At 47.7% G+C, this 14,100-nt stretch overlaps 4 protein-coding genes across 5 annotated transcripts; 2 read left to right on the forward strand and 2 right to left on the reverse strand.

The window, feature by feature from the left end:
• Positions 1 to 914: 914 nt before the first annotated feature.
• LOC1280025 (neuralized-like protein 2) lies at positions 915 to 3,431 on the reverse strand. Its single transcript, XM_319819.5, has 2 exons — positions 2,481 to 3,431; positions 915 to 2,397 (listed from the first exon to the last, which is right to left on the reverse strand). The coding sequence occupies exons 1-2, from the start codon at positions 2,689 to 2,691 to the stop codon at positions 1,847 to 1,849; spliced, it is 762 nt and encodes a 253-aa protein (XP_319819.4). The 5' UTR covers positions 2,692 to 3,431; the 3' UTR covers positions 915 to 1,846.
• A 241-nt stretch (positions 3,432 to 3,672) lies between these two features.
• LOC1280026 (hornerin) lies at positions 3,673 to 7,995 on the reverse strand. 2 transcript variants are annotated; one of them, XM_061656326.1, is made up of 4 exons: positions 7,795 to 7,995; positions 6,138 to 6,424; positions 5,418 to 6,059; positions 3,673 to 5,342 (listed from the first exon to the last, which is right to left on the reverse strand). In XM_061656326.1, exons 2-4 carry the CDS (start codon positions 6,373 to 6,375, stop codon positions 4,750 to 4,752), a joined length of 1,473 nt encoding a protein of 490 aa, XP_061512310.1. In that variant the 5' UTR covers positions 6,376 to 6,424; positions 7,795 to 7,995; the 3' UTR covers positions 3,673 to 4,749. The 2 variants fall into 2 exon arrangements, with proteins under 2 accessions (XP_061512310.1, XP_061512311.1); XM_061656327.1 differs by having other exon boundaries at positions 7,133 to 7,979.
• Positions 7,996 to 8,097: 102 nt separating this feature from the next.
• Positions 8,098 to 9,037, forward strand: LOC1280027 (probable NADH dehydrogenase [ubiquinone] iron-sulfur protein 6, mitochondrial). The gene is made up of 3 exons (XM_319821.4): positions 8,098 to 8,464; positions 8,600 to 8,779; positions 8,857 to 9,037. The coding sequence occupies exons 1-3, from the start codon at positions 8,336 to 8,338 to the stop codon at positions 8,923 to 8,925; spliced, it is 378 nt and encodes a 125-aa protein (XP_319821.3). The 5' UTR covers positions 8,098 to 8,335; the 3' UTR covers positions 8,926 to 9,037.
• A 361-nt stretch (positions 9,038 to 9,398) lies between these two features.
• On the forward strand, positions 9,399 to 14,076 carry LOC5668151 (uncharacterized). Its single transcript, XM_061656328.1, has 5 exons — positions 9,399 to 10,309; positions 10,636 to 10,823; positions 10,904 to 11,021; positions 11,085 to 11,427; positions 11,494 to 14,076. Exons 1-5 carry the CDS (start codon positions 10,248 to 10,250, stop codon positions 11,764 to 11,766), a joined length of 984 nt encoding a protein of 327 aa, XP_061512312.1. The 5' UTR covers positions 9,399 to 10,247; the 3' UTR covers positions 11,767 to 14,076.
• Positions 14,077 to 14,100: the final 24 nt, after the last annotated feature.

The raw sequence follows: 14,100 nt of genomic DNA on the forward strand, positions 1-14,100 counted from the left end.
AATTTAATTAAAACTGGGTTATTTTTATCAAAAAATAAGAAATTTTTCCAAAACCTAATGAGGAATTGATGATAAAATATATCATCAATTCATTATCAACGACTCATTATCCGTGTTATTTGCTTATCCGGGCGATGTCAAGTCCCGAGAAGCCCGGATAAACGGCGCTCCACTGTACTGTTATTTGATTTGTACCCAATTGACATTTTCGAGCACGAATAATCGGGAATTCTAGCAAATTCCCTTAAACTGGAGCCTTAAACTTCCCTTAAACTGCACCAGTTTAAGGGAATTTAGAAAAAGTCCTTTAAAATTAACTGTGAAGCGGCTTTTACGTTACTTTCTTCTAGATTCCCTCGGAAATGATGTTTCCTATCGTCATAGTCGGCCATGTTCCCATTTTATACATAAATAATATCCATTTTTTGTAAAATAACGTCACACAAAATTAGCTTTTGTTTTTCATCAAAAAACTATAGCTATGAATGAAAAATGAGCTCGACGGCATGGTCCATCGATAGAGGAACGTCTAATTTACGAACACACAAAATCTTGGCGCTTTCAACACACTTGATCACACACAAATCCACAATTTCAAGCGTATCGAGTACTAATCGAGCAGATATGGGTAGACAATTTCGAGCAAATGTCACTTGGGTAGTCATTTGAATAGTCATCGATTTTACTTTAATTTTGGGAATCCGCTTCAGCCCTCCTCCTCGTGAAGCGTGCTGAAGCGAGCTTCGACTGGCATAACAATGAAGAGAATTAACCTTCCATCCGACGGTCGTCGATAAATTGGCCTGTATTGGTGAATAACGCTTGTCACGATTCAAACGATGCTATAGTGGATCGCAAATCAATTAACTACAGCTACAATAAAATTCCCTCTTTTAGTGCACAAAACAAATCGATTTAAATTAAACATGATGCATATATTTCACCAATATTGTAGGATATTCTATATTTATTTATTCTTGTCGTTCACCTTCGTACACTATGCTTTAAAAAGAAACACAAACTTTCCAACACACACAAAAAATCACAAATTTTGGGACAATCATTTACTGAGCGTCGTGCAGGACAATTTGGATTTGCTTGACCCCGGGGGGGGGGGGGGGGGGGGGGGTTCCGGGGTATTCGGGTTTTGATTAACTATTCACATTGATCGACAAAACGTTCTTGTAGTATTAGTACGGTAGAAATTATTCCTTACCCCGCCCCCGTAAGCATCCTTATTCACAACTTATTCAACCCAGGTGTCCCTTCCATAAGTTTCTTTTATAGAATCGTTTCATACATGTTTTGCTCTGGATGATTCGACGAGGGATACAGCGTCAGACACATCTTGCAGGACCTGATTACCCACTAGCAAATAGCTCGGGAACGATTATTCCTTCAAATTTGAATTGTTCTGATTTTAAATTAATACATTCTATAAAAAACTTGTGAGAGTAGAACTGTTGATAGTAGTATGTGATGTAGTTCGCATTCAGCAAGTGGAATTGTATTTGTAAGATTAACATTAACACCATGTCAAATCCAAAAATAAGCAAAATTCCGAAAAAAAAAATCATTCATAATAAGCTTGTGGCTGTTTGATCTTTGATTAAGTCTGACTTAAGAAGTAGATGTGAAGAGCCCATGCAAACATGCTCGAGCGCGTACTCGAGAAAAGGTATTCCGATACATTTGCATGATACTGGTCGTATAGGTTTAGAACCCGTTTTGTGACAAAATAAACCCTGCTCACTAATAAACAGCACTATAGCCATTCACCCTGGGAGATTTCACTGTTTCAATGTATTAGGGGAGAGACGGGAAGATATAGTACACCCCTCACCACTTACATCCCGTACTGGAGCAGATAGTTTTTCAAACTTTCCGGCAGCGGCAGCTCGGGAATGGCCGATTTCTTCACCCGCGCCAGTATCGCATCCCGGCAGGCGCCCTGCAGCGTCGAGATACCGTACAGCTGGATGATCTTCACCTGCTTCGTCGTGCCGTACACATCGATCACCACGTGCAGGGCCCCCTGCTTGTACGGGATGTCGTGTGTGCACGGGCCCTGATCCTCCCCATTGATGATGAAGTGCATCTCCGCCTTGTCCGCCTCGTGTTCGCTCGGCACAAAGATGACGCCGATGCGAGAGTTGGTGTCCGTCGGCAGTATGTCCGTGCTGGCACCACCGTCCTGGGCGATCGGTTTGAGCAGACTGCGCGGAAACACACCACGGGACGTTTTCACGTTGATCCCATTGCCGAGGATGTTGCTTTTCAGCATCGAGTTGCCGACCGAGCGTGTGATGGGAAAGACCCAACTGTGCCCCAGGTTGGCCAGATCGGGCAGGGCGTACTGTAGTGCGGAGGCTGGTTTGATATCAAGCTGAGTGAGACCTAAAACACACACACATACGGGGAAAGAACGATGCAAATTAATGATGCTAATCAAATCAAATGCTACGCAAAACGGAACTTACCCAACCGCATATGGCCGCTCCAGCCCCGCTCGTTCTTCTCAATCTCTAGCAGAAAGATTTCACCCGGCTGCAACGGGTTCTCGCTGAAGGTAAGCGCATTGCCGAAACTGGCCTTCCGGTACGCAACCGTGTTCTCGTTAAACAGAATAATGTTCTGACCGTGGTACGGATGAAATCGGGCCAACATTTTACGTGGATAGACCACCGTCATGCTGCATTCGTCTGCCAGTCCCAAGCGGGAAGCTGTTTGTAGCTGTTTCGCTGCGTGCCCAACAACGGGGATCTGTTGTGCGCCGCACCGGATCAACCGAGCTGCGTCCTTGACCTGCTAAAGCACTTCCGGTCGACTAGGGACCACGCAAAGCACTACGCAAATTGAATATCCACCAAAAACGATTCTTTTCAGCATCCACCACAACACAAAAACCACTCGAACGTGTCGTGACGGAGAGGTCGGGGTTGGTGGTGGTACCGCTTACTGCGTTCTACTCTTCCGAAACCGAACCAAATCTATTGGTTACGCCTGTATGCGTCCGTGCGTCCGAACGTTTACGCGTGCTTCGTCTAGTGGTTCCCAATGCCGATGTGTTATTTACGCAGCCGAGTTTAGATTCACGCTCGGTTGCAAATCATGCACTGCTTTTTTTTCTTCTAGTTCTGCTACTGCTGCTGCTGCCCCATACCACTCTTCATTGTTTTCTTCCGCACACAAACCCACACAGTGCTACCGTCTATTACACAAAACACACAAAACTAGAGGGCCCCGGTGCCGTACTCGTTCGGGATCACATTATCCAGCAGCGCTAGCTCGAAGCTGGCTGTTCTTTTTTCTGACCAGCGGGCAGGAAAACGATGTAAAACGCCCGAAAAACACGGAACGCAGTTTTGTTTTCGTCGCCAGTGGGAATGCCACAATTGCTTTTCTGTTTTTGTTGTGAAACCCCCCTCCGAAAGCTGTCAGACAGGTGTGCTGTTGCTTTGGCATACACTGTAGCGTACGCTGCACAACGGGCGACTCTTTGGACAAAACGGGCCGTTATTTTATTTTGGGACTTTTGAACTTGGTGCACTCTTTCGGCACGTTTCTTTTGCGAAAATTGCTTACTTTCACACGAATGAGACAAACGGAATTGGAATTGAGTTTTGTATAGGATACCAACGTCATCATCAATAAATAAACACCAATCCTTCGTACCAATGCATGCGTTAATATATATTAGCAGCGTTTTTATCATACACAATCACGATAAATTAGGACCTTTCGCATCTTCCATCCGATTGATTGCTGCTGAACAGAACAGACTAAGATAAACAGATTAAAAAGGGGGGAGAGGGGGGGGATGTTTAAAACAATAGATAAAATCGAATTATGTTTTCATTAAAATGCTAAACGTAAGCGGTTACTGTTACGAATAAATAACAACCTACAGCGTGTGCACACTCAAAACGCAATGCAGAATTTGCAAGAACTAAATGCTTATCGTATGCGTAGCTCGGTCCGGTTGCGTTGTGACGTTGTTTTGCAGAACAGATAGTTTAACTGCCTTCGCACATCGTGTTCGGCCGTACGCGTATTGTGAAATTTGCAGCGAACCAGCGTAATCAAGGGTTTAAAATAATTGTTTGAATAAATCAGTACAGCTCAGACAGCTCGATTCGATCGCAATTTAAAAAAAAACGATACAAACGTTTCTCTCCCTTTGCCTGTGTTGCATCAGCTTGAAGCATCGATCTATATTATTGCATTCTACCCAAGTCTAGTCTTTTCGTGTATATCGCAGTTTAAGAAAAAACAGCGATGTGCATCCACTCAATTAACGCAAAGCACATAAGCCTTTGTATAAGCGCTTGCTGATTTGAAATCTAAAAACCTCATCTCGTAACGAATCTTGTTACTTTGGGCAGCCACAAATAACTTACAAAAGAGTAAAATCTATTCATTGAAAACTTAGGCTTTAAATCGTCCAACTCCCCGTTCAAATCCGTACACCTATACAGTGTACGATTAGTTTAAAAAGATAAATAAACAATTAACATACTAAAATCAGGAAGCATTTGCTTCCACAAAACCACTGCGGTGAATCATTTCCCAAATGAGTTCACAAACAGCAACACTCATTATCGGAAACTCGTCAAAAAAGAAATTAAAAAATGCTGCCTTCGTTAAAATTTACGTACGGGAGAGATTACACATTACACCATTCGACGGCCACTCCCTAACAATCCAACAGGAAACCAATAAGCGTTTCCTTTCCCACCAAACACTAACTCACTGTTCCTGCTGCAGCCGTAGTTCCTTTACCTTCGATGCTAGCTTTTCATTCTCCCGTGCCAGTTCGCGGGCAAGCTTCTCATCAATTTCTGCATTTTTTTCAATAATTTTCGAAATCGTTTTGAGTGTCGCCTTTGCCGCACCGGACACGGGCTGTGTCGAGCTGGGTTTGGTAGCAGCAGTAGTAGTTGTAGTAGTAGTAGCAGTGGTAGCTATGATGTTCTCGTTCTTATCGTTACTTGTAGCGATTGCCGCCGTACGGTTGCGGTTCAATCGGTCCTGCACACTGCTGCTACTCTTCTGGGACCCACCACTTCCACCCTTGCCATTCGTGGGTCCCGATTTTTTGGCACTTTCTCCACCGGCCCGATCCGATTTCCGACCGGCAGCGTTGCGATTAAAATGATCACTCGCGTGTGCGTCCTTGCGGCCCGCACTGGCAGTCAGCGGTAGGTGCTGGTGGTGGCTACCACCACCACCACCGTGCGACGACTGGTTGTGATCCCCCTGACCGCTGTGAAACTGAAATTGAGGCTTCGCCGGCTGACGAGGCCCAACTCGTCCACTGCCGATGATTGGGGGAGATGTTACTGCAAAATGGGAAGAAATGTATCTTTAGCTAAAGCGGTTGATCGAAATTAACTATCTTATCGGGGGCGCCATACCTTTCACACTCTTGAACTCGCCATCGCGCGATATCGAAATGGTCAGATTCGGTTCCAGCTTGGCCGAGGCATGCACACCGCTATCATCCTTGCTGCGATGCTCCTGGCCATCATGGTGCTCACCACGTGACCTCCAGTGTCCACCTCCTTCGTGTGTCACGTGTGTCGTTCCACGGCCACTCGTTCCACGCCTCTGTTGCTCCCCGGTAGCTGATCGCCAACCGTCGTGCTCGTTGGTGGAAAACGAACGCTGAATGTTCGTCCCACCGCCATGATGACCATGATGGCCATGTTGCTTCCCTCCCCTACCTCTTCCACCCTGGCCGGGTGTTGCTCCGGCCGCTTCCCTGTGTCCTCCCTGTGGCCGATGTCCGCTACGATTGTTGGGATTGCGGCGATCGAAATGATCGGCCCCTTTCACCGGCGGACTACGACCATTCCCATTGGCTGACGGGGCTACATTGTTGTTTGGGGCGGCTCCTCCATCACCAGCCGCCGCACCTGACGCCGCTTTCTCACCGTCGCGCTCTACGTCGGCCAGAAAGCTGTACGCCGGATCCGGTGGTGGCCCTTCACCCTCCGCAAATCCCTTATACTCTTTCGCTATCTTCTGTATGAAGGCATTCTTTTCTTTCTTTCTCTCTGTAAAATAAAACAATTTAAACGTTAAACGAAGCCTGCTCTGTCAGCACAGACCCACTGGCAGCCATTTTCCATTACCTTCTAGCTGTGCCAGCGTGCTTTCGTCAAGCTCGTAGTTGAAATCGATCTTGTCGTACTTATGCTCCCGGGGCCAATCGTCATCCTTCGGAGGTTTGATCTCCACCATGGCATTTTCCTTCATCGCGCGAAGCCGGTCCTCCTCCGCCTCCCGGTACTTCTTCTCGATTTCCTCATTGCGCTTCTTGATGCGCGCGATACGGGCCTCTAGATCTTCCTGGCTCTGCACGGATGTCATGCTTGCCTGGTTCGTATAGCTTCACCCGTTCACTAGCGAAGATTCGATACTACGACGGGACGAGGAAAACAAAACGTTAAACATGGCCACACGTACAGCTAATGAAGAAGGCTTCGGAAAGCAAAGCACAAAACGGCCCCAAATCCAATGAAGCATGACGTTTCTTAGCCTATTTCCGTTCATCTTCTACATCTTCCCAGCTATTACTCGATCTACCCCATTCACTTCCAACTGGTACTGCAGTCGTGTACCGTGAAATTGTCCTCGGAAAGATGATTTTTTTAGGCCAGTTAGTTCACACTTCCGCAAGGTGTGTCAACTTTATCCTTTTAAGGATCTGCCTTTGTGCTTTCCCACCCTTCCTTCTTCGCTTAACCCACCACCTCCACCATTCTGATCGGTCAATGTCCGATCGTGGCAGAAACTGATTGCGTTCGGACGGCGACTGCAATTAGAGAAACTGCCAACACGAGCTGGCCTACATCGACCGTGGCCACTTTCACATGTCCAAAGAGACGAACGAAACCGCATCTCTTGCCGAGCGCCGCGCATCAGGGTAGGCATTGTTTCACGATTTCTAAATGCGTCTCGCCTAAGTAACGGTAAACGCATGGCCAGCTTTACCATTCGCTTTTGACCGCGTGGTTCTATTGCCATAAATCACTCCAAACGACCCTTACTTGCTAATGAATGCACAACTTGGTAGGCTAATCCGTGGCTCTTTTCTGAATGGATAGCTCAGCTCAACTCTACTCACATGGCACTTGCACTTGCAGTCTGAACGATCTCCCTTGAATTTGAGTTGATTGGTAACGCTGTAGCGATCACCGCAGCGAACTGTTGTTCTGCACTTTTCCACCTTATGTTGGAATGCTCGCACTGTGTATCGTCACAAACGCGATCACCACCCCGTCTCGAGTTGATGAAAATATCTCTCGTCTTCCCTGCACCCCGGCCTGGTCTGCGCTCTAAGATTGCCGAGAGATGGATTTGCAACAAGCTCGAGTTTTCGACGCAAATTTCCGCGCTCTGCTTTCCAACATTCGCCCCCCCCCCCCCCCCCCACCCTTCTCCGATCGGATGAGGCACACGCAGGTAAAGGCGTGTGTACGCATACCAAGAGACTTCAACCAGCAAGGTTGCTGGCGTGAAGGCAAAGCAGCTATTGCCACAACACCAACAACAACACTAACAACAACAACAGCAGCAGCAACAACATTCCTGCTGTGGGAGTGACCGGTGGGAGGCCACAAAACCACCCGGCAGATAGAAAAAGCGGGAACCACTCCATGGGACATTCACAGCTGGTTTTACATTTTGCGCTTGCAACGACGATTGGCGATTTCTCCATGCGAAACGCGAAATGCACGTAAACAAAGTGCGACCCCCAAAGCCTGCGGACCGTCGCATTTTCCTTACCTGCGTATGTGGATTGGGAGGCAACCGTGGCTGGGCAGTAGCGGGCCGTCGTCGATACAGCGGGAACGTTTCTAGCAGCGTGCTCGGTACACCATTTTTGGTGGTGAAATTAATTTCTTTCACAGATCATTTTGTAAAGAGCGTTTCTTGCGACACTCTGCAGCACTTGTTTCTGTTTTTCTTCTGGTTCGTTTCGGGGTCGGTGTTTTTGACAGCTGCTCGGGCAGTTCGATGGCCTGTTCGATTATCCGTGCTTAAATGCAATGACGGAGTAATGTGTCTCTGGTACGTTCGAAAAATGCGCGAATGCTTTGAAATAGTTTCATGATTTACTGAAAAATTATTTCGTACACTTATTTAATTAATAAAATATTGTTGATAAATTTTCATTACGTCGCCCGAATAATCGAGATTCACCGCGCAGCTGTCACAGCTGTCAAACCCCGATCAGCTGCCAATTTCGCTGCAAGTCGGTGTCGCACGATCGAAATAAAAACAACATAGCTCAGCTCAGCAGCGGAAAAACAAATCACACGCCGGAATGGCCTCACGGATGATTCTTTCGCCCGCCCGGCGACTGGCGAGCGTGGTCAGCACGCGCTCCATCACCACCCAGGTGCTTGCTACGCAGTGCGCCACCATTAAGGACGAAATCACACACACGGGACAGGTAAGTGTAGAGAGCCGTTCCCCCCTCGACTGCCTGCCAAACCACAGGCACGATTACGCAAGTCCCATCCCTTTCGGAGCTGGTCAGGTTGTTATTTCCGTATGTCCATTTATCGCATTAATGTTTCTATTTCAGTTCTACGAAGCGAACGACTATCGGAATGCCCGTTTCGTGAACGCTACCAAGGTGGTCAACCCGAACTGGGCCATTAAGCTGATCGACGAGCTGCCAATCGTCAAGTCGGAGCAGCGCGTCGTGTGCTGCGACGGTGGAACCGATCCCGCCCTTGGCCATCCCAAAGTGTACATCAATTTGGTAAAGATTCTATATTAAAACCCGAGTGGGGGGGAGAGGGAAAATAGCAGCCACTTTAATACTGTCGCCCTTTTCAGGACAAACCCGGTGCCCATGCCTGCGGATACTGTGGGCAGCGTTTCGAGAAGATCGATCATCATCACTGAAGCTGCTTGCTTTTTTGCTGTGTGATCAAACAAAACAAACACAAATACGCCCGTCATGCTGCTTCGTTGAACCTTTAGTCAAATAAACGGAGGATATAAAAACAAAACTAAATCACATCCATTATCGAAACTTTGTCCCTTGACCTTAATTTTTTTTTGTTGCGATGTTGGATGATTATAGATTTTAAAATTGATCTTTTGCCCGTTTAAACAACTTTCGGATGATTGGCAATAACGTTTGCAAACGGGCATTTTCTCGACCATGCCGAACAATTAAAATCTCATTAAAATAATCAGCAAAAATCAAAAACCTGCCCCCGACGAGCTCGATTTTGTTTGTTTCAGCTAAAATGTACCTCTCTCTCTTTCACTCTCTCGCAAACGACCGGCTATGCATTTGTCTCGCTCATACACGCTGCTTTGCGAAGGGTCTCTGCAGCGCTTGCGTTGTCGACGCGCATCACAGGCACACACACACACAGCACACACACCCCCGTGCAGGTTTGACAGTTGAATAGGAGATTTTCACTATCAGTCGAGTCGGGCCTTCGAACTTTTCTAGAACCTTTCCATCCAAGCGGCAGCAATCGAGTGAAAAAAACGCACACACACGGAAAACAAACGACAGCAAACGTTTCCCGTTTCGATACTTTGTTATATAGTTAGTTCACCAAAACTCTATTCTTCCTTCGCATTATATTTTGGTACCTTTTCGACGGTACGTTGGTTCGGCGACGGCAACGGGCGGTTTTTCGTTTCGGTTTCATCTTCGCTTCGCGTCCCACCGTCGTGTGGTTGTGAAACTCGTTACAGCAGCAGAAACGGAAAATTAGCTTTTCCTCATCCCATCCCGAAACAAAACAAAACGCTACATTCCACGGTGGGTCATCGGTGCGATACGCAAAACATCAGGTGACGACGGCAAGCCTGAAAGGTGACCTCCTACGTGACTTTTGGTAAAACACCCGGATCCTTGCATCAGACACGCTACCCTTTCTCCGCCGACTGTGTGTCTGTGTGTGTGTGTCGGTGTGTTTGTGTTTGCTGCTGTGATCATTCGTCCATACAACACAGCCGAGCCCAGCTAATCTTCGCGTAAAATCAAGCAAAACGGGCCAATCGAGGAGCATCGAGTAGCGATTTTCCGCATCACAACAAACGCGCATAAAATCAGCTGAGAGCCGAACGAACCATCCGCCACCGCCTACTACTGTGCTGTTGTTGCCTGCCAACCTGCCCCGCTGCTCTGTGGCAGAGGTAGAGAGGTAGAGGTTTGTGAACCCCCGTGTCCTTTAAAAGGCATCAAAATTTGCGTCGTAAAGATGGACCTTTTAAAAAAATTTATGGGCTTAGACGGCCGGAAGGACGACGATGACGATAACAGGTAGGTGGATTTGGCTGTGGGTGGGTGTGTGTGTGTGTGTGTGTTTTGCACTTCACCACTGCTCCAAAACAACAACTTTGTCGATTCCATTTCCATTCCATTCCATTCCCCTGGTACTACCATCATGTGCAACCTTCCTTCTTCCAGCCTTTCCCGGCTTCGTGTATTCACCTGCTCGCTTGCCTGGTTTTTTCATGCCCCGGGGTCGTGTATGCGCCTGTCCATGCATTTAATGATTCTTCCCATTTTCCTATTCCTCGTTGTTTTATCTTACCTCACAATATTTACACTCTCACTCGCTCTCTCTCTCACACACACACATACAGGAAGAAGAAATCAACGCTCAAGGACGAGTTCCGCAAGCCGATCTGGGTGGAGGAGGACGACAGCGACGACGAGCTGTTTGATAATCGCAAAATTTACGGTGTGCAAATTTTCACCAACCCGATCGAGATGCAGAAGTACTTCGAGCAGCAGATGCAGGAGATGTGGAAGTCGCTCGACGAGTACGACGGTAAGAGATAGAGAGAGTGCGGCAGAAAAAGCAAAAAAATGTTACCAGCATCGCCTACTTCATTTACATTTTCATTCCAGAGTCTGTAAAGATGTTCGATCATGACTTGAAGCAAGACTTCCTGAAGCCAGGCTTTGAAGAATCGATCCGTGACATTGGCAAGCAGATGAAACCGCAAGACACCGATCTGGATGGAGAGTGAGTGGCATGGGCGTAGAGAGTATTAACAGTGATTAATATTGAACTTTCCTTCTGCGGTAGGATCTACGCCGATCAGCTGCATTCGCTGCTGCAGCGCATCACACCGGACATGAAGGAACTGATGCTGAAGAAGCGCATGGAGAGGAACGACACGGTTGGCGCTTCCAGCGCAGCCGCCCGCCGCAAGCCGACGGACGAGGAGAAGGTGATGGATCTGATTCATGGTATAACCGAGCAGAGGAACCACCCGACCGGCGGTACCGTCTCGAAGCCGGCGATGAAACGCAACCACGGTGGACTTGGGCAGCGTTTCCCCGAGGGGGGACTGTTTGAGGGTGCATTCCAGGGTCCGCGTATGTTCGGCCAAAGCATCATCTCGCAGACGATTCGCCGTCCCGATGGGGTAAGCATTTATCGGTGTAATTTTGTGAGAATGTCCCTTTTGCTAACGCCCTTTTTGTTCACACAGTCATACGAAACACGTCGTACTGTTCGCGACTCCGAGGGCAACACGCAAACGACCGTTACACTGTCCACGAAGGATGGCCGCAAGGAAACGGTCACCACGTACGATGAGGATGCGGCCTTTGGTGGCATGAAGAGGAGCGGCAGCGCCAACGGTGGCGGCGGAGGAGGGCACCAGCGTGGGGACGCCGAGCTGCCGACCGGAGCACTGCTAGCACTGGATGGCAAGTTCGGCCTCAACAACAATGGTTATGTGCTGCCGAAGAACCTCTGGTGACTTCACGCGTCGCAAACCGACCGTAACGATGCGCTGCTTTGCTGGGAACCTACCGCAGGAGAAACCGACTGGCCGGAGCCGGCCATCAGTTGTAGCAACGGCAACCGCAGCAGCGAATCGTACATTTATCCCAATTCTGAATGTAGTAGCAACATTAATAGCAACGACCGTTGCCATAGACTTAGCACTAGTTCCCGTAGCAGTAGTCCCCACGGACTGACCCAACATTGTGCCGACGACTGTTGCATTGATCTCTTCTCCCATCTCTTCCCGTACCATCGGTGTGAGCGGCGAACGATCGGCACCGATCGTGCGCACGCTTCCTACGATCTTTCCAGCCGCATCCTCACCATATCCTCGCTCGTGCTGATGCTGATGCTGTACCTTACTTCTGCTTCCCTCGCCGTTTGCTTGCTGCTCGCGCTGCGTGTAACACGAAGGAACAGCAAACCCTACCGATTGGGGCATCCCAGCGCCCAGCAGCAGACTGGTACTGGTAGTACCGGTGGTTGGAATTTTAGTATTACGTTTCCCGTTCCGGTCGCCTCCGCCGCCGCACCCACTGCGAACGGCGGGCGGGCATGCTGGCAGGCGCACTGCTGCACCGCACCGATCGCTTTATGAAAGCTGTTGCCAACGCACCTCGGTGCGCCATTCCCCCACACACCTCCACCACAACCTGTCTCGGATGGCAACGGGAGGACCGGAATCGAGCGGTTTGTGAGTTTGTGATATTATTTTACACCGCCGAGTAGCAGCACAGACGGTGGACGACCACCGCGGCAAACGGGCGACAGCGGCGGCGAAAAGGCAACCCAGCCGGGCGTAATGCTGCGCTACTACGGTGCGGATAAGTGTAAAGCGTTGATTGTGATTATGATTAGTACGATTGTGAGTTTTATTATTATCTTTACGATTATTATTGCTACTATTACGATTACTACTACTACCACTAGTACTACTATCGCGTGCGTGATTGTGATGCGCGCTTATGCTAAGTTCGTTAGGGTGTACGGCAAGTTCCGCAGCTGATGGTGACTGAACACAGCGCGCTCTTCGCCGTACCGTGGATTCCATCGGATAGGATTAGGCACGTGTGTAAAGAAGAAGGAATGAGAGAGTACAGGGTATTGTCCCTGGAAGCACGGGGAGGTAGGGCAGTGGGGAGCTGTGTGCGTTATGGGTGCCGGACCTTTTTGCTGATCTTTAGAACTATCCTTCCAAAAAAGGATCGTTTAAGGCTAGCTTCTTGGTCTTGTTGCCCCATAACGTACCGGGTTCCGAATGGAACCGATTTGTGAATAACGTTTTAGATAGGTTACTTTATGTTTTTTTTAGCAAAACAAACATTGACACCGATTTCTTTTAGGTTTTTTTTTACGTTTTAAGAAGGGTGGAATAGCTTTTTGAAAGATCGTAGGAAGATGAAACACAATAGGACATACTAAAAGGATAATGGCGCACATGTCCTGCCATGGTCGGCAGGGGAGATGAGAACAGAGATTGGCCAGTATTTCGGTCATTGCAGGGAATGTCTGTGTGCGTGTTTGTGTGTGTGTGTGTGTGCGTGTGCAATGTGTATTTTTTAAGGAAAAGGAAAGCGTCCTTGAAAGCGTATCTTGGTTTTGTCTTTGTAACGAAACTGAACCCTATATTCGGTTCAAAATTTATTCAACACTTTTTACACTACTTAAGACATTTACTTTTATATACCCCTTTCAAGTGTACGATAACATCCTTTGGTGAGAGAAATGATGAAGCATAGAGAAAGAGAAAAAGAGACAGGGGGAAACGAAGAAAGCTTCGCAGGGAAGCAGGGAAAGGATACAGCAGCTACAACAACAACAACCCACACCAAAATGAGCATACCAAATGATGATACAAAATCCGCCAGAAATCATACTCTCGATCATACAACACACACACACGTCTCTCCGTTTTGAATAACTTTCCCATGATTTCGTTTCACTGCTTGAAACGGTATACTCTATCTTAGTACCAATCTTATACTGTATTTCTTAGATACGCAAGATATCCGCCGACAAGTACCGTTAATATTCAGCATTTCAATGCGGTCTTACCGTCCCCGTCTTAAAAAGAGAGCAGCAAAACATATGAATGACTTCTTTCCAAAACCACTAAGAGCAAGCCAACAATAGCAATAGCTACACCGTGGCATTATATTGCCCACTTCAACCACTTTCAAATCTTCACATCCCAAATCTTATCTTCATCGGCAAGTGTGTAGTGTAGTGTAGTTGTATTACAGCAGAGAATAAACTCTTCAATGCAGACCCACTAAAACAGGAAGGTGTGTTAGTTTTATTCCCTTTT

This window comes from Anopheles gambiae, chromosome 3 (assembly GCF_943734735.2).
Source record: "Anopheles gambiae chromosome 3, idAnoGambNW_F1_1, whole genome shotgun sequence".
NCBI lineage: Eukaryota > Metazoa > Arthropoda > Insecta > Diptera > Culicidae > Anopheles > Anopheles gambiae.